Consider the following 21,430-nt stretch of genomic DNA (forward strand, 5'->3'; position numbering starts at 1 on the left):
CGACTAGTATGTGAACAAAACTCCATCAAATGAGTGTAGCAGAGACCAGAGATTTGCCATACATATTGCATCTATCGACTGGAAAACCTTACATGATCACTACAAACATCGATGATGAAGATGGTTTGGTCAATGGAGCGATCAGAACTTTACAGCAAGTTGAGATGGAAGAAACAGAAATCAAAAGATTGTGGTTACATTTTGAAAGCAAGAATGTTGGAAGTAAGAGTCGCCTCAAGCCTTGCCCACACATATTGTCGAATCATAGAGTATTAAAATCTGGCTGGACTATGATTACGAGACGTTCCACCACAGTATCTTTCAAAAGCAAAATGCTTAAATGCAAAAGAATCCAATTTCCTTTGGTTGAAGCTTGTGCCATTTTGGTTCATAAATCAGGGTGGAACTTTCAAATAAATTGTATTCGATTACGATAAGAGTCTCGAACAGCAACTGGTATATGCCGCATCGTCGAGAGTTAGAAGCATAGATGGCCTGTATATCAGAAAGACGACTTTACATTCTACCATGCTCGTGGTTGTAATGCACCTAAGATGCAAAGATCTTCAAACTGAATTGAAACATTTGAATAACCATCGTTTGGAAACACTTTACAACAGCATTACAATTTTGGGATCAAGTTGCTTCATTGAGTTTCAGAATGGTATTGTTGAATACAGAGTTTGAAACTTCATAGCCCTGTCATGAGAGCCCTGTCGATCAATTCGGCCCTGGAAAGATTGTGCAAGGCTCATGGGGTAGAATTTTTTTCAGCCTGGTCTGTACTTGTTAACAGGAGAGACTGCTTCTACAGGGATGGGATACACTTAAATAGAAAGGGTGCAAGAATGTTTGCTGATGCTATCGAGGCAGTGTTAGGTGGGTCAGAAAACTGCTAGATTGGGGGGATACAAGGACTAATAGATTAACAGTAGCCACTGGCAGAGGTGAAAATGATTCTTGCACTGATTCTATTGGAATGAGCAGCAGCCTGGAAAATAAGATGCAGGATATTTCAGAGACTGTTGGGAATCATTGGAGTACAAGTCAACACATGGGTTGTGTTAGGGTAGCTAAGAAAAAGAACAGGTGCATGTATACTTGCGTGTACACCAATGCTAGGAGTTTAGTAAATAAATTTGATGAATTTGAGGTATTGCTCAAAACATCAAAGGCAGATATTGTTGGGATTTCAGAGACGTGGTGTCACACAGATATAAGGAATGCAGAACTGGAATTTGGGGAGTACAATGTCTACAGAAAGGATAGACAGGATAGGAAGGGAGGAGGGGTTATGCTATTAGTTAAGAAATACATAAAATCCAAGGAAGCGAAGCCAGTCGACATCGATGGACAGTGCAGTGTCGAGTCAGTTTGGTGTGACATAAGCATTGAGAGATCAAAATTGAGAGTAGGAGTGTGCTATAGGCCTAATGACTCTGATGAGTATAATAAGAAACTGTACAGGGAAATAGTGAGCCAGTAAATCAGAGAGTCTTATAATGGGGGATTTTAATTTCCCAGATATTGACTGGAATTTGGGGGCTGGTCACTCACACACTAGCAAGGCTTTTGGGGATTTATTGCATGATTGTTTTCTACATCAGCATGTTCGGGAGGCAGCTAGAGGGAGTAATACTCTTGATTTGATTATCAGCAGTGATTCTTCATGCATTAAGAATCTGCAGATAAATGAACCACTAGGTGGCAGTGATCACAGTGTGCTGAAGTGGGATTTACTCAAAGAGGTAACTACCATTAAGGGTAAAGGGAAGGGTTATTGCTTTCGTAAAGGCGACTACGATGGACTGAGACAGTATTTAAATTCTATACAGTGGGACCAACTGATGATGTTACCAACAGCAAATTCAAAATGGGAAGCATTCAAAGAACTTTACATACCAACTAAGAAATATTGTTCAAGGTTTAGGCCTAAATGGATGTCAGATGAACTAATGAGACATATGGCAGAGAAGAAAAATGCATGGGATACATACAAATTACACGTGACACAGAAGCCTATGATAGATACAAGTTGATCTGTAACCAAGTTACATAGGAGATAAGGCAGGCGAAGGCAGATTACGAGATATCTTTGGCAAGGGATGCAAAGAAAAACAGCAAAGAGTTCTTTACTTATGTAAACTCTAGAAGGAAGCGGATGAATCAGATTGGTCCACTTGATATCGATGGGTCAACTGTTGATGATCCTGCTCAGGCAGCTAACAAACTAAATGAATATTTTGCATCGACATTCACACATGAGGAGGAGTTATTCAGCGAGGGGAATGCCAGAGGTGTATCCAACTCTGGCAGTAAGCTAGAGAATCTTGTAATAACTGAGAGTAAAGTGGAGGAGAAATTGTTGAAGATAAATACAAGAAAGGCACCTGGGGTGGATGGGATCTATCCAGTTATATTAAAGGAGGCAGCAAAGGAAGTAAGCAAACCCTTAGCCATAATTATGAGAGCTTCCTTGGACTCAGGGGAAGTACCCATGGACTGAAGATGTGCAAATGTGACCCCAATTCACAAAGGAGGATCAAAGGGCGACACAAGTAATTATAGACCTGTTAGTTTAACTTCTGTTCCTGGAAAATTAATGGAGGCACTGGTTAAAGAAGCACTGCAGGATCATCTAGACAAGACTTCAGTTATAGCTCGGACACAGCATGGTTTTGTTAAGGGGAAGTCTTGCCTGACCAATTTGATTGGATACTATGATGTAGTCACAAAGGAACTGGATGCAAAGAATAACTTTGATATCATATATTTGGATTTTAGAAAGGCCTTTGATACTGTTGCACATGGAAGACTGCTGCACAAATTGGAGCAGTGTGGCACTGGAGGCAAATTGCTGCTATGGATAAAGGGGTGGTTGAGGGGGGGGAGAAGACAGAGAGTGGTAATCAATGGACACTGCTCATCGTGGACTAATATTATTAGTGGAGTCCCTCAGGGTTCAGTATTGGGTCCATTATTGTTTTCTGTATTTATAAATGATATTGATGATGGTATATCAAGCATAATGTCCAAGTTTGCAGACGATACAAAGGTTGGCAGGGTTGTCAAGGACACTACTGACACTATGCTGCTGCAACAGGATCTGGAAAGGTTGAGCAGATTGGCTGAGAGGTGGAAAATGAAGTTTAACATTGACAAATGTAAAGTACTACATATGGGGAACAGCAACACCAGAGCAATGTATCAATTCTATGGTACTACACTGACAGTGGTAGAGAATGAAAGGGACCTGGGGGTTGTTGTGCAGGCAGATATGAAGTTCTCTGACAGTGCAGACGGGCTGCAAGAGTAGCTCATGGTGTATTGTCAATGATATATATGAGTTTTTCTATCTGGGATAAGGAGGTGATTATTCCCTTGTATAAGGCAATGATCAGACCACACCTAGAGTACTGTATACAGGCGTGGAGGCCTCATTTCAAGAAGGATGTAGAGTTGCTGGAACGAGTACAGAGAAGGGCAACAAGATTAGTGAATGGAACAAAGGGGGTGCTCTTACGAAGAAAGGCTAAATTTTTGCAAATTACAGTGTCTGGAGACTAGGCAACAGCGAGGTGATCTGATAGAGGTGTATAAAGCCTTGAATGGTTTGAGCATGCTCAATGTTGTTGGGATTCTTCCTCTTGCTCAGAATAATCACCTGAGAGGGCATAAATTCAAATTGAGGAAAGACAGATGTAGCACAGACGTGCGGAAATTTGCCTTTAGCCAGCGGGTGGTTGGTTGGTGGAACAGACTTCCATCCCTTGTTGTGGAAGTTGATAGCCTAAATAAGTTTAAGGCTCAGCTGGACAGGTATATTGAACGAACAGAGAGGTGAAATGGAAGTGGTTATTTTTTATTTATTTATTTTATTTTATTATTTTTTTTTTTGGCTGATGCTGCATAAGCTTGCTTTCTTGCATCAAATGCCTCTACTAATGCATAGCGAAGACATTGTAACCGATCAAATTCTCATGGAATTGAATATGGCATTAAATGAAACATGGCTTGAAAACGATGAAAATGTTGATGTTTGAGGATACAAACGTATCATATAATTCAAGACCTTCTGTGCGATCTGGTGGTGTTGCAATATACAATAAAGTAATTGTGGCAACATTTGTGCAGCTGAAGTTGAAATAAATGGACAGAAGACTTTGCTTGTAACATTCTGCATCGCACCTAATTCAACATTGGAGCAGATTAAAGTTTTCTTAATATCCAATCTAGCGATTTATATGCCAAAGTTTGAAGACATACCTAACGTTGTAAGGAAATTCAACTTTCAAAAGATCCCAATAATTTTAGTGGGCAATTTCAACATTAAGAAACCTAAAAATGCTCCATTCCTCAACTTCATAGAATCAACGTTCAATCTTAAAGTCGCATCAGATCCTACAAAATCTACTATGCATGGTCAATCATGTATCGACTTGGTCTTCAATCGCAATGGTAATAGTTTGAATTGTTTCAACTATGTATCCTACTTTAGTTACCACAAATCTTTATCGTTGATTGTATATGAAAATACCGAATAAAATAAAACTGATCTTATTAGGCTTAAATTGTATTTTTTCATTTCACATGACATTATTCACAGATTCACCTTCAGCTCCATGGGGTTAATGTAGATTTTTTTTTTACTGAACAGTCTGTTTCATATAGCATAGTATTTTATTATTTATTAATTAACATAATATTAATTACCATTTTTGGTAGTAAATTAAACCATAATTTTGAAATAACTCCCCTCAAAAAGATGTTTTAAATTACTACCATTGAGTTAACAAATGAAAGCCTTTGAGCTAAAATTCTTAGTATTAACATTTTTGTTAATTAACAACTAGGCACCGCGTAGAGGTGTGTCTGCCTGGTTTTTAATTGACAATAAAGCACCCATCTAAAGTGATTGTTAATTAATTAGAATCCAAATAAATGATTCTAACAAATCCATTTGGCCATGCAGGGATGGCAGATAAATACATATCACATCACTGTCATGCATAAATTGACAGATTTATGCATGACAAGGATGCAAATAAAAAAAAATAAAAAAGAGCATAAAGGATCAACTTTCTAATAAAATAAATACAAATTCAACTTATACAAGATCCAAACCTTTGGTTCTTTTCCTTCAGCAAACTGTATAATTTTTTGTGTTGTAGGTAAAAACTGAGATATACCTGTCCAGGGGCTATGAGCTGATGAATCCTATGAGGAGAAAACAAGAGAAAAGAAGAAAAAAAATGCCTATAATATGCAATATGGAAATGAACTGAAATTAAATGAAAACAATATTTAAAAACCTTTTACAGAAATTTAATTTTATTATTGTTGAGGTAACTCTTGATGTTATCCCAACAACTAATAAAATAAAACTATAAGAAAGTTTGTCAATACACACACAAAAAGTGATTATGTATTAAATAAAGGTTATCACTGAAAAGCACTCATCACATAGTCATTTTTTAATGACTATGTGATGAAATAAGTAAGAAATTTAATTTTCTTTTTAGAATAATAAAAGATTATGGCTATGCAGTTTATGTATAAGAAAGAAAGAATATTTTCGGAAATATTTTACAAAATGCTCTGTCACAATGCGTAACCTATGATCAGAATATAAAAAAGACAAAATGAATAGTAATGCAGTTGAACTACCCCAATTCCAGAGTCTAAGGGGATTGAAGTTTTATGTATGATGATATCTTCAAGCCCTAACAGATATTTTATTCTATAAGAGCTGTTCTTACATTTTTTCCCTTAAACTATGCACTTTAGTTTCCAAATTTTAATTTCATACTTAAATGAAATAACTTTTATTTTAGAGTTTTTTGAATAAATACTTAATTTTAAACTTTTTTTTTTTTTTTTTTTTTTTTTTTTTATGAAAACCCCAAACACGAAAGGTATCAAAACCTATAGTACTTAGTACCATGCATGGGTTGAATGAGAAGTATGGGGGAAGGGGGATGCCGGAAACTTTGCTCTAGAGACTAAACATGGGTTTCACCACTTCAAGCGTCCAATAAGCAAAGTGGTGGTATTTCACCGGTTGATGAAAGTCATCTACCACCTCAAATTGAAATGATATCTGACTGTTCCTAATCACCATGACCTTATGTTACTCTCGAATGGATTCACAGATATACTATGCACATCTGCAGTCAGATGAATTTCCTTACCAGTATTTAATAAGCACTATGGGATCAAAGAAGTTGTTTAGTATACTGAAAGGGTGAACATTGTGTTCCACAAACCATTTTGATAGCATGTGGGTGACATGTATCAAAGAGGACCTGAACATGATCTAGAATTTAATCTATGACTACTTGAATTATCCAGTGATAAATATCTATCATAATACTATGTTCCATAAGTCTTTTGCTTATGCAGGAATACCTCGTGGTGCCTCCATAGCCAGGTGGGCAGGAGTGGCAGTGCGTAGCACATGCTTCTTGATTAGACCGGGGTTCGAGCCCGTGACCACCAAATACAGAGGATGTGGAAAGGTCAGGGAATGACCACTGCATATCCCTGGAGCAATATGGCCTTAGTTGCTAATGCTCCTAAAAACCAAATAACAAACAAACAAACAGGAATATCTCACATAGCGCAGGTTTTGCTATAGTGCAGTTTACAAATTGAAAAAAAATTAACTGAGTCATGCACCAATACATTTGATATGTATGTATGTATTATAATGCCAGCACGTAGGCCAATGCGTTATGGATTCAAGGCCATTCTGACTGTTGTTGAAACCCCCATTATATACGGACTCTGCTAGCATTCATACATTATTAAACACTCTAGATTCCGAGCGGTGAGGTCATTGATTGTGTGTAAGCTGTACAAATATTTTTATTAAAGATTATTTTTTAAAAACGTTACACCTCTATATGTAGGTGGTAGATGACTTTCATCAACCGGTGAAATACCACCACTTTGCTTATTGGAGGCTTGAAGTGGTGAAACCCATGTTTAGTCTCTAGAGCAAAGTTTCCGGCATCCCCCCCCCCCATACTTCTCCTTCAACCCATGCACGGTACTAAATACTATAGGTTTTGATACCTTTCGTGTTTGGGGTTTCATAAAAAAAAAAAAAAAAAAATATGAATGGAAAGAAGAAATGTAATGGCGCCGTGTGTTCTTCTAGATCCAAACATTGAATGGGGTATGAAAGTAAGGCAGGCGTTGCAAAATGACATTCAATGTTATAAAGAGATGTATGCAGATAAAAAGAAGAAAAAAAATGTGCAAACTAAGCTGATCAGCTATTTTTCACAATAAAAATACAGTACATACTTCACTTATATTCTTTTGGTATGTACATACTGCAATAAAAATCATTTCAGTTTCTTGTTTTGCAAGAACTTCATGTGCATCAATTTATAGTAAACAAACACCTGTATATTTTTGCAACTCCACCCATATAATCAAATTGTCAGAACGCATTACATTAAAATACATACTAATACCTCGATCAATGCGGTATTTTTTTGGCATGAATTAACTGCACTATGCGAGGTATTCCTGTATATAGTACCATATATCCTCAGCTGAATTCAAGAAGTTGCAAAACTAAGAGTTAAAGATACTGCGATTTTTATGATTGCTGTGGTCTGTGTTGTGTTGTGTAAGGACTAGCCTGATTTTCAATAAAGGTACAGTAAGTATGATAGGTAATGTTGGTATCAACACTAAGCTATCAACAGTATTATTTTACAGAACATATTGGTTGAATATGATGAAGGAATATGATGAAGAATAAGAGTCTAACCAATCATATCTGACTTTTGTTAAGAAGGTATCACAGATACCTGTAAAACATTTTATTTTGGTTTCTTATTCAACATTGATACAGAAAATTTTGTTTTTTTTATAACTGTCCAGGGGGGGGGAAATAATTCAAAAACCGTTCATTCCTGAAAACATTATACTGTTTATCTTCTGGAGCTTTGTTCAACTGCATAATAGTTATAAGTTGGGGAATAACTGAGTAATTTGTCATCTCTTGTGCCTTTTTGTTATTGACTTGTGCTGCTTCAGTATACTGGAATAGTTAACATATATTAATTTTACATACACATAAAAGTTAATCACAAGGAAATTAAAAGCAGTTAATTTCACAGTTTACTTATATATGGACTTTTCTATGTAAATATATTCGTTTATTAAAAATTCGGTTAATATGTATTACAAAGTTCGTTTTCACCCCGTGAGAAATAAATATTGTTATTTTGTATGTTTAATACAAATCTTGGCACAGCTGTCTGATTATTGCCTCTGGCCACCTGGTTCCCTGCTTTCCGAAGGACAGTACTGATTTGTTAGAATTTACTTTTGTGCAAACAAAACCAGTTTTATGGTAGCTACAACATAAGTGCACTCTGAAAAACATCATTGTGAACAATGAATTGTTAAATTTACAAAAGAATAAAAACAGTTTTTCTAAGTTGTTTACATATACTCCCTTGCTCTCCACAAGATTAAGGTCAGTTGCAATTGTTATACCAGTTCAAAGAGTCTTTTCTTTTGCTACAGTATAATCTATTTTTTGTGCCATTTTATCTATTTGCGCTGATGTCTTTTTTTGGAACTTGTGTCTTTAAATTAATTTAAAATTTGTTTATACAGGGTGATTCACTACCAGTGTGACAAACTTGCAGGAGGTGTAGGGGGCACAAAGATGAATCAGAATCACATAGCATTGCAGGTTCCGAAATGCCTTCATCATGCAGTAGAGGATGTTGAGCGGGAGGTCACGTGAACAGCGATTCCGCTGGAAGTCAGCATTTGTGAACCGTTTCTGTTGAAGGAACCAAGTAGCAAAAGTCCTCCGGAGTGGATAATCCACAAGCTCCAATGATTGGACGCGTTGCAGATGGTACGAACTCATTTGGTTTGTTGACAGTATCCTCCATACAGTGGATTGGGAAATACCCAATCGTTGGCCTATCGCTCGAGTACTCATACTCGGATTGCCTTCTGCAAGATGTAGGACATTCTCCTCATTGTCTGGCATCCTCGTTGTTTGCTCTTGATTCATGGTACCTCTCGTGAAACAACCAGTCTCACGTAACCTTTTGTGCACACGTGCGAAAATCATATGATGAGGAGCACGCCTGTGCGGGAAACGTTCCTGGTACAAGCGCAGAGCAGTGCGCCCATTACAGTCCGCAGATCCATACGTGAGGTGCATGTCGGCCAGTTCAATGTTTGAATACTCGTCCATCCTACTGCCTTAGGAACCGGTTCGCAAATGCTGACTTCCAGCGGGATCACTGTTCACGCGACCTCCTGTTCAATGTCCTCTACCGCATGATGAAGGCATTTCGGACCCTGCAATGCTATGTGATTCCAATTCGTCTTTGTGCCCCCTACACCTCCTGCAAGTTTGTCACACTGGTAGTGAATCACCCTGTATATTAAATCTTGTCTAGCAGTGTTATGGCGACAAAACATAAAGGGACAGAATTAAGCCTGGAAATTAAACTGAAAATTATACAAGAGGCTGACAGGATGGAACGAAGCAAAATGGACATTGCAAAGGAATACAATATCCCTTTACCTACTTTATCTACAATACTGAAAAAAACTTGAAGAAATACGTGACACTGGAGCAACGATAAAAAACAGGAAATGAATGTGTGATGCAAAATGCGAGGAGCTTGAAATGAAACTTTGAGTGGTACCATACCAACAAATGGATGCATCTAATTCGCCAATATCAGGTCCAATTTTGCAAGAAAAGACAAATTATCTAGCTCAGCAACATGGAATTAGCAACTTCAAATGCAGCAGTGGCTGGTTCCAAAGATTTTTTTTTTTTTTTTTATAGTTGTTGGCGCATAGGCTTTGTGGCCATAATGCACCTCCCAAGGTTTTTGCAGTACTTTGATACAAGCCCGAGGCGGGAATCGAACCCGCGACCTTTGGGTTGCCAGGCAGGCACTTTACCCACCCAGCTAGCCCGGTCGGCGGTTCCAAAGATTTAAAGACAGGAATAACTGTTTCATGAAATATTTGCAGTGAGTCTGGATTAGTCGACAAAGAAAAGGCTACAGACGGGTTGTGTTCTGTACAGTCCATTCTTGAAAAATATGAAGCAAAGGATATTTTTAACCTTGACAAGACAGGTTTATTTTATAATTTACTGCCAAACAAAACATTTGCTGTTTGAAAAGTCTTGTCAAGGTGGAAAATTAAGTAAACAAAGATTCACTGTTCTGTTATGCTGCAATTCAGATGGCACTACAAAACTACACCCACTTGTGATTGGTAAGTTTTACAAGGCAAGATGTTTTAAAGAAGTTAACCAACTTCCCTGTGGTTATGATGCCAATAGAAGTGCTTGGCTTAGGGTCAAAATTTTCCAGTCTTGATTATCAAAAGTGAACAGAAGAATGGCTTAAAAAAAAAAAAACAAAAGGACCATTTTGATGATTCTAGATTGTTGTACAGCACATTCTGCCGAGACAATTAAGTTGACAAATATATGGCTGTTGTTTTTACCCGCCCACCAATACCACCAGTTTTATACAGCCACTGAATCAAGGTGGATCAATTTATAACCTCAAAAGAGCATATAGAGTCCACCTGATAAGGTACTCTTGATCCGCAACATAGGCGGAGGGAACAATTTGCAGCCAATTTGGAATGTCTTGGATGCTAAGCTAATCTTGTTATTGCTTGGGTCAGTGTTGCATCAAGTGTAATAATCAACTGCTTCAGAAAGAGTGGCTTGGGAATTTTGTTAGAAAATCTGAAGAGTTTGGGAAGGTGGATGATGAAGTTGCTACCACAGCAATGCCAACACCAGAAGAGCTGCTGAACATCAAGTAAAACGATGATGTTTTTGTTACTAGTGACAGAGAAAGTGAAGAAGCCTACACACTTCCATCAAAAAAAGATGCCCAAAATGCATTGAGCATAACAGAAAATGTGTTGGCCTGTAGTAATGTTGATAAAGAAACAAAGTCTGTGCTATAGTTAAAAATGCATATAGGACAAAAACTGTGCACACAACATTAGATTCTTTCTTTAAATTAGATTACTTTATTAAAAAGTTAATGGTTTGTAAGTCTCCTTTTATATTAAGATTGTAATTTGTTTTACTGTGATACTAAAATATTGTATATATCAAAATATATACTGTACAATATTTTCATTACTGTTAATTGCTTTTCTCTTAGTTTATCTTACAAATAAAATAAAATCTTTTAAAAATGTGTATTCCTATTACTGTATTGTTAAGACAGTACAGCAATAGGAATTTTTATTTTTTCATTTATTTTTTATATAATTATTATCCTTAGATATATAGTATATACAAAAAAAAAAAAAATTAAAAAAAATTGACACTTTTTGGGGGACCTCATTACTACAAACCTCATTATTACAAAACGTGAAAATTTCAGTCCCTTGAACTTTGTATTAACAAGATTCAACTGTAATATTTCTGTCGGTTCAATTTTAATAAAATTGTAGAAAAGAGCCAAATGTAAAATTTCACGAAAATCCATCCACTGGAAGTTGAGTTGTTATATTATAGATCTGTGAGTTTAACTTCTGTTCCAGGAAAATTAATGGAGGCACTCGTTAAAGAAGCACTGCAGGATCATCTAGACAAGACTTCAGTTATAGCTCGGACACAGCATGGTTTCGTTAAGGGGAAGTCTTGCCTGACCAATTTGATTGGATACTATGATGCAGTCACAAAAGAACTGGATGCAGGGAATAACTTAGATATTATATATTTGGATCTTAGAAAGGCTTTTGATACTGTTGCACATGGAAGACTGCTGCACAAATTGGAGCAGTGTGGCATTGGAGGCAAATTGCTGCTATGGATTAAGGGGTAGTTGAGGGGGAAAAGACAGAGAGTGGTAATCAATGGACACTGCTCATCATGGACTAATGTTATTAGTGGAATCCCTCAGGGTTCAGTGTGGGTTCCATTATTGTTTTCTGTATTTATAAATAATATTGATGATGGTATATCAAGCTTAATGTCCAAGTTTGCAGATGATACAAAAGTTGGCAGGGTTGTTAAGGCCACTACTGACACTATGCTGCTGCAACAGGATCTGGAAAGGTTGAGCAGATGGGCTGAGAGGTGGCAAATGAATTTTAACATTGACAAATGTAAAGTACTACACATGGGAAACAGCAACCCCAGAGCAACGTATCAACTCTGTGGTACTACACTGACAGTGGTAGAAAATGAAAAGGATCTGGGGGTAATTGTGCAGGCAGATATGAAGTTCTCTGAGCAGTACAGATGGGCTGCAAGAGTAGCTCATGGTGTCTTATCAATGATATACAGGAATTTTTCTAGCAGGGTTAAGGAGGTAATTATTCCTTTGTATAAAGCAATGGTCAGGCCACACCTTGAGTACTGTATACAGGTCCGGAGGCCTCATTTCAAGAAGGATGTAGAGCTGCTGGAACGAGTACAGAGAAGGGCAACAAGGTTAGTGAAGGGAACAAAGGGTTGCTCTTATGAAGAAAGGCTTAAGTTTTGCAAATTGCAGTGTCTGGAGACTAGGCACCGGCGAGGTGAACTGATAGAGGTGTATAAAGTATAAAGCCTTGAATGGTTTGAGCATGCTCAATGCTGATGGGATTCTGCCTCTTGCTCAGAATAATCACCTGAGAGGGCATAAATTCAAATCGAGGAAAGACAGATGTAAGAAAAGATGTGCAGAAATTTGCCTTTAGCCAGCGGATAGTTGTTGGTGGAACAGACTTCCATCCCTTGTTGTGGAAGTTGATAGCCTAAATAAATTTAAGGCCCAGATGGACGTATTTCGAACGAACAGAGGGGTGAAGTGGAAGGTTTTTTTTTTTTTTTTTTCCTGGCTGATGCTGCATAAGCTTGCTTTCTTGGATCATATGCCTTTACTAATGCTAATATGCATACAAATGGATGGACAGGATGAAGACTGTAGGCACACTATGCATATATGCTAATGTGCCTAAAAAAATGATTGACGTCCTAAAGAGTTATTAGAAAATAATTATTTGCAATAAGAACAATATTGAAATTTGTTAAATTCCATTGTTAATAAGAATGGTGAATAAAATAATGGTAAAATAAATTAAATTAACCTTCATAATACATATGATGTAGTTTAAACTGGTAGATGCTTTAAAGATATAAATGAAAAAAAGGGAAAGGGAAAAAGAAAGCATAAAATAAAAAAGGGAATGTTAACTTAATAAAATTAAAAATATTCAAACAAGTATGTCAAAAGTGTGAACAAATATAGCAATTCAATAAATGTGAAGTTGATTTCAAATTCCAACCTTATATATATCGATAAACTATAATAAACTACAATGTAATGGATCTGAAGAGTTTATCTTTCTTTAAATGTATGAAAGAAACATAAGTACTTTTCACTTTAGATGACTTGTGCTATAATGTGAAATAAAAGGGGGGAGGACTGATAAATTAGTGGCCCAAACAAAAAAGAAAACAGCAGTAATAAAAAATTATTTTAATTTTTTCCACACGTCTTCTCTAATGTCAGAGGAGATTTTGTGGTATTTTTATAATTTCTATAGAGCTCCTACAGTATTTTTATTCCTTGCTTCTACAATGTAATATAAAAATTATATTACACTCTAGAAGCAAGATCTAATTTTTATAGAGCTTCTACAGCATTTTTATTCCTTGCTTCTAGAATGTCACATCTCAGCCTTCAACTAGAAACCAACGGTGGTAATGACATCATTATTAGCTTCAAATCTCATTCCTTTCAGATAATTTATCATTACAACTCAACAAAGATCCAAAGGCTAAATCTGAATAATAAGGAGAATGGAGCAATGATGCAAAGTCACAGCAACTTTGACCTGATGAAAATCAAGTGAAGTGAAAATTCATTACACTTCACTTTTTCAATTAATTGAGGTTATAAAGAAATATTATTTTCTTTTGAAAATATTATTTTATGATGACCACATAACAGAATTTTTTTTTTTTTTGTCTTTGCTTTTCCCCATTATATATGGGGTCAGCGTTTTTATTGTTTTGGCATGAAATTTTTGCAGCCGGATGCCCTTCCTGACACCAACCCTAACCCTTTATCTGGGCTGGGGATGCAGTAGTCATTCCCTGACCTTCCGCATCTTCTGTATTTGGTGGTCACAGGCTCGAACCCCGGTCTAATCAAGAAGGGTGTGTTACGCACTACTGCTCCTGCCCACCTGGCTACGGAGGTGCCTACCACATAACAGAAATAAAGTCATTAATAGCACTTGGAGCATGAACTTATTGATCACACTCAGAGTTTTATTGTAATGAATCTATTTCATTATATTTTAGGAGGGTTTGGAACCCTCCTTCCAAAAATTAAGCCTTCTTAAGAGGAGAGGCCACCATGGATACCCTCAGAGGTGAAGATAATGTAAATAACCTCAGAAAAAATAGCAGCATAGTGAAGAGTGCACTTTTAAGGGACAAAAAAAAAAAAAAAAAACTAAACAAAAAATATACATATTTGCACAAGAAAATAAAATGCAAAAATAACTTATATTTTTCCACACCTGCACTGACTTCCAAAAAGCTGGAGATCAAGCATCTGTAAGCAGGAGAAAACAAGTTTCTGGGGCAAAACAGAAGAAAAACAAGAGATTTTTTTTTTTGGAAAGTGCAGGAAGGTTTTTTTTTTTTTTTTTGTTTAATGCCCACACTATATTAGAAATTAAATTTCCCTTGAAAAATACACATTTTATATTAAAATTTATATTGTTTACCAGTACTTAATACTTTTAAAAATTAGCTTACCTAATATTTTTCTGCATATATATGGATTTCTGTTTTGATATTCTATTAGACATCAACTTTATTTTGATTGTTTTAAAAAAAAGATACTGTTACACACCTTGCCCTCTTTAAAAACATTTGAGCCAAAGTTTTGTTCATAACAAACCCTGCTGCCTAGACTTGGTTGTCAGGAGCATTTCCAAAACTTCAACAGAAAGAGAAGTTCTGAACTCAGTTTTTGTTTTTCTAACTTGGCTGAATATTCTCTCACACTCAGCATTGTTATCAGGAATTGTTAAAATGCCAAGCATGACTTGAGATAATCTGCTATATTTCAAGCTTCCTTGTACACTTCAATCAGTTCACCAACCAAGGAACACTGTACATCAATCCTTTCTTCTTCTATAATAAGAAGAAAGCTAGAGAATCTTGTAATAACTGAGAGTAAAGTGGAGGATAAATTGTTGAAGATAAACGCAAGAAAGGCACCCGGGGTGGATGGGATATATCCAGTTATATTAAAGGAGGCGGCAAAGGAAGTAAGCAAACCCTTAGCCATAATTATGAGAGCTTCCTTGGACTCAGGGGAGGTACCCACAGACTGGAGATGTGCAAATGTCACCCCAATTCACAAAGGAGGATCAAAGGCTGACAGAAGTAATTATAGACCTGTGAGTTTAACTTCTGTTCCAGGAAAATTAATGGAGGCACTAGTTAAAGAAGCACTGCAGGATCATTTAGACAAGACTTCAGCTATAGCACGGACACAGCATGGTTTTGTTAAGGGGAAGTCTTGCCTGACCAATTTGATTGGATACTATGATGCAGTCACAAAGGAACTGGATGCAGGGAATAACTTTGATATTATATACTTGGATCTTAGAAAGGCTTTTGATACTGTTGCACATGGAAGACTGCTGCACAAATTGGAGCAGTGTGGCATTGGAGGCAAATTGCTGCTGTGGATAAAGGGGTGGGTGAGGGGGAGAAGACAGAGAGTGGTAATCAATGGACACTGCTCGTCATGGACTAATGTTATTAGTGGAGTCCCTCAGGGCTCAGTGTTGGGTCCATTATTGTTTTCTGTATTCATAAATGATATTGATGAGGGTATATCAGGCTTAATGTCGGAGTCTGCAGACGATACAAAGGTAGGCAGGGTTGTCAAGGACACTACTGACATTATGCTGCTGCAACAGGATCTGGAAAGGTTGAGCAGATGGGCTGAGAGGTGGCAAATGAAGTTTAACATTGACAAATGTAAAGTACTACACATGGGAAACAGCAACCCCAGAGCAACGTATCAACTCTGTGGTACTACACTGACAGTGGTAGAGAATGAAAGGGACCTGGGGGTGGTTGTGCAGGCAAATATGAAGTTCTCTGAGCAGTGCAGACGGGTGCAAGAGTAGCTCATGGTGTATTGTCAATGATATATAGGAATTTTTCTAGCAGGGATAAGGAGGTGATTATTTCCTTGTATAAGGCAATGGTCAGGCCACACCTAGAGTACTGTATACAGGTCTGGAGGCCTCATTTCAAGAAGGATGTAGAGCTGCTGGAACGAGTACAGAGAAGGCCAACAAGATTAGTGAATGGAACAAAAGGGTGCTCTTATGAAGAAAGGCTTAAGTTTTGCAAATTACAGTGTCTGGAGACTAGGCACCAGCGAAGTGATCTGATAGAGGTGTAAAAAGCCTTGAATGGTTTGAGCATGCTCAATGCTGATGGGATTGCTGATGCCTCTTGCTCAGAATAATCACCTGAGAGGGCATAAGTTCAAATTGAGGAAGGATGGATGTAGGATAGACGTGCGGAAATTTGCCTTTAGCCAGCGGGTGGTTGGTAGGTGGAACAGACTTCCATCCCTTGTCGTGGAAGTTGATAGCCTAAATATGTTTAAGGCTCAGCTGGACAGCTATTTTGAACGAACAGAGGGGTGAAGTGGAAGTGTTTTTTTTTTTTTGGCTGATGCTGCATAAGCTTGCTTTCTTGCATCAAATGCCTCTACTAATGCTAATGCTAAATAATACCATCTGGTAGGTTCTCATGCTGAAACTGACACCAAAACATCTATTTCTTTATCTTAACAATACCATAAAGTAGTGATGTTAAAGAATGAGTACTTCTTGGTGTACTGTGTAGACCATCAGTGTGTTCAACTAAATTTAAATCCTTACCAACTGAGTCCACAGTATTAAAATCTTATAGATTGCTGGATCTCTTCTCCTGAAATAACAAATCTCAAAACATGAGAAGAGAGCAACAATCATTTGCAAGGAACAGTTATAATCAAATATCACATTCTTACAAATGACTGCACCTACGAATTATGAAATAATACAACTATTTATCCAATTTATATTTTAGCTATTTCCAAGGGATCCCCATGTGGACACATGTTGTGTTTTATGCAAGGCAGCCCCTAAACGTTAGTTCATCTCCGCCATGGTTCTCTGTGATGATATACAAAACTCTGTACAATGGTCAGAAATGAGTGTAATGCTATGTTTGTATAGTGTGTTTGTGTTGTTTAGCTGTTTCTGGCTGCTTTGCTACCAGAAAGCAGCGATCACCAGGAAGACCGCTTCCCAGTATCCATCCATGCCACGAGGAGGTGGGCCAAACTATACATGTACTAAACTAAATGTAATATTTCCAGCACCCATAGGAATAAGCGCAAGTCCTATGGGTGCAGCAGTCTCCTATAATCAAGTACGGTAGTGAATACCACAAAGAATCCTGCATCCATTGGAGAAAGTGTGATAGCAATGGATACCAGCAGTTCCTGTACCCAGGAAGCCCAAATCTGGGTATAAGCAGTTTAAAATCCAGTCTCTAATAATCTGGAGTCCAGCATATCCTGTCCCCTAAGGGACTAGCATAAAAAAAAAAAAAAAAAAAAAAAACTGTTCCCAAAACAACACAGGTGTAAAAACATGAAGTTTGAATGTACAGTTGCAAAACGAAATGATAAAGAAAACATAAGCCATTCTAAAAAAAAAAAAATCAACTATATTGATCCAAGGATATGGTCTGAAAATTTCAAGTTAACACATTTCACACAAGTTTGTAGCAAGACAAAGGTGGCCACCATCTTAAAATTAATACATTTTTAAACATGCTTAAAGGAAATAGGTCTGAATATAAATGAACCTTAAATAACATGTGAATCAACAGAATAGTAGTTTTTCTTCACCACAAAATATAATAAATGTATAACACATTAAAAGTTTGATTTGGTCTTCCTATTTCCTTAGTTTTAAACAGCATCTGCTTTCAAATAGAGCTCCAAGAATTTCAGATTGGCCACCAGCAAAAATTAATTGTTCTTTTAATTTTTCCAATGTTGAAAGAAGATAATGCTGCTTTAAGATGATTCAATATGGAAATCTCTTATCTTGTACACTCTTGCATTAAAACTAGAGAGGAAATTTTTCTCCATGAATACATTAAATAATTAATTCCAAAAAAGCTGAAAAATATCCATAAAGTAATCCTTTATATGAAGCCAAATGATCTCTGTGTTGTCTTCACACTGATGCTTAATGATATTTCCTAAGCAGTATAATTAATATCCTTCTGTGAAAAATCAAAGGATTTAGAACATCTGTCATCAGTGATAAAAAAACTTAACATTAGAAGCAGCACTCATTCCTTCAAAGTTAGAACAAGTATTATTAAGATAATCTTCAGTAAACCTTTACTGTAAAAACTAAACTGGTTCTTTAACTTCAATATATACTCTATATTCCAAATTTCCACTTCTCCTTTCCAAATATTACTGTTAAGATGCAGAATGCTCTCTAACATCAGCATTCCAGCACAGTGGGAAAATGAAACTTGGCTACATTACATTCTGGTGTGGGGTAACTAATGAAGCTTATTTTGAGTAAGGTAATTACAGGAACTCCCCGACTTATGCAAATTCGGCTTTACGTAAGTTTTTGCCAGCCGGTGCAAACTGAAAAAAATATGGAAACGTATTTTGCATCTGTAGGGATAAATGGAGGTATTGTGAAAATATCATAATGTAAACCCAATCACATATATTTTTTTTTTTTTAACTCGTTCCAAGTCCTTGAAAGTTGAATATTTTGCTACATTACTAAGCATTTATCACTCTAAAAGGTCATATTTATAATGGAAACTGCAGTACACTTTTATCGTTATCATATGTTCCAGTTATAAGAATCAATTTTGAACCCCTTTGTGATACTTTTCTAAAGCACGTTTCTGGAGGTCATGACCAAAAAAAAAACAATAAAAACAATTTGCACTTTCCAGTTTACTGGGCTTTTCTGTTAGCGCAATCTATTATAAGCAGGTAGTAAATTCGATCTTATTGCATTTGTGATAATCCCGATAACTGGAATTCAGTGGGTTTTTATGTTACGGTATTATGGTGAAATGTGTTCCCCTTCACTGAAATCTTCAGTCATATAAAAACACAATTTTCAGAAATTTCTCTTCATTTCTATTTACTTATTACAATGGTGAAGGGAAAGCGACCTACAGAAAGTGCATGTGGTGGCAGTGCTAGGAAACCAAACAAAAATGATTAAGAAGTACAAAGCCGTACAAAGCAAAGTTTGTCATCTATTGCAAGGGAATTAGGTCTTGCTGTTTCAACGGTGAAAACTATTTTAAAGGACAGTGCACGTATAAAAGAACATGTCAAAGGATCAATGCACTTAAGATCAACAGTGATCACAAAACAACGTTCAGGTGCTATATTGAAGGTGGAACAGCTATTAATAATATGGATGGAAAATCAGATTCAGAAGCAAGTGCCCCTGAGTCCAATGACTATGCAAGCAAAAGCAAGAAGTATTTATAAAGATATTAAGGATAAGTATGGCAAACCCCAAACCAAATTCGTGGCAAGCAATGGGTGGTTTAATAGGTTCAAGCATCGTGCTCGTTTCCAAAACATTAAATTATGCAGTGAAGTCACCTGTGCTGATTCTGAAGCTGTAGAGAAATTTTGTGAAGTGATGGAAAAAATGATTGATGAAGGCAGCTATTCAACATAGCAAATTTTTAACGTCGATGAGACTGCTCTGTATTGTTAAAAAATGCTGGATCGAACATACATTGCCAAAGAGGAAAAGACAATGCCAGGTTTCAAAGTTTCAAAAGATAGGGCCACACTCTTGCTTGGGGCTATAGCAGTGGGAGATTACAGATTAAAACCACTGCTTGTGTACCATTCTTGAAATGCTTGTGCATTTAAGAGCATCAATAAAGCCACCCTACCCGTGTATTTTCAATCGAACCAGAGAGCATAGATAATAATATCTCTCTTTGAGGATTGGTTTAAATGCTGCTTCATTCCTGAGGTTGAAAAATATTGTAAAGACAAAGACGTTCCTTTCAAGATTTTGCTTCTAATAGATAGATAATGCTACTGGACATCCTACGCATTTAGATGATTTCAATTCAAATGTGAGAGTCATATTTCTACCGCCAAACAAGACTTCACTTATCCAACCTATGGAACAGGGCATTATTTCGAATTTAAAAGCATACTATTTACACACAACATTTGCTCATGCATTGTCTGCAGTAGACAATGTGAAAAATTTTACATTGAGACTTTTGGAAATCTCACAATACCATCTTAAATATTAATAAGATGCCTGGGCAGAAATCACTAGAAGTTATTTAAATGGCGCATGGAAGAAAATATGCCCATGGCACGTAAAAGGCTTCGAAGGATTTGAAAAAGATGAATCATATGAAGGGGTTACAGATAAGATCGTAAAGGTTGCAGAACTATTTCAGTTGGAGGCTGATGCCAAAGATGTGGAGGAGTTAATAGAGGAAGAAGAAAAGGAATTATCTAATGAAGAACTTATTGACTTGCAGGCAGTGATAGTGAAAGAAGAAAATGCTGACGAAGCTCAAGATGAACCGAATGAGGAGCCGAGATGCTTCATCACCAGAGAGATAAGGCAATGGCAAGGTTTGAGCAGATGGATCCTGACAGCGAATGATTCTTAAAAGTTAACAGAGGGGGGAATGATATGCTTGCTTGCTACAAATAAATCTACGATGAAAAGAAAAAAAAAGCCACTGTCCAGCCATCCATTAATATGTTCTTTCATAAGGTTGAGCAGCTGACCCCTTCTAAATCTCCATGGCCCTCAACCTAAGCGTACTTATCAGCTGAAGATGTCGATTTTGGCAACGATGCTCAAGAGGTAAAACTTACCGAAGTTATGCTTGTCTACTCTCTTTTTTTGTAATTTTATAATTTTGAAAATTTTTAAATTGCACGCTTTTGTCATTTTTCCCGCGCATGAGATAAAAAAATTGAATAAATACAATAAATAATTCTATTCACATGTTTGTCGAACGTTTCTTTTTTGATTCAATCAATTCAGCAAGCACTGCACAAACATGGGGGAAATTCTGACCTATGTAGAGTTCCACAGAACGTAACCCTAACATTAACTGGGGAGTGACTGTATGTGAATAACTTTATAACAATGTATGATTATATAAAAAGACAGAGGTGATCAGATAAATTATACCTTTTCTTATCTATAGCATACATGCATTTATTTTTAAAGGAAAATTAACATCAGCTGTAATTAACATCCACATACTTTATAGAGACTAATTCTGCTACTTCCTTTTTAA

The 21,430-nt window shown here is 36.7% G+C and overlaps 1 protein-coding gene across 2 annotated transcripts in view; it reads right to left on the bottom strand.

The window, feature by feature from the left end:
- The window catches only part of Pect (phosphoethanolamine cytidylyltransferase), a 185,846-nt gene that overhangs the window by 81,625 nt on the left and 82,791 nt on the right, over window positions 1–21,430 (bottom strand). For both annotated transcript variants that reach the window (XM_090385653.1, XM_090385652.1), the window contains one exon: window positions 5,125–5,217. In XM_090385653.1, coding sequence (XP_090241779.1) covers window positions 5,125–5,217 — 93 coding nt within the window. The remainder of the gene's footprint in view (window positions 1–5,124; window positions 5,218–21,430) is intronic.

The sequence above is a fragment of the Mastigoproctus giganteus genome, chromosome 12 (assembly GCF_048544385.1).
Source record: "Mastigoproctus giganteus isolate SK-2022 chromosome 12, ASM4854438v1, whole genome shotgun sequence".
Lineage (NCBI taxonomy): Eukaryota > Metazoa > Arthropoda > Arachnida > Uropygi > Thelyphonidae > Mastigoproctus > Mastigoproctus giganteus.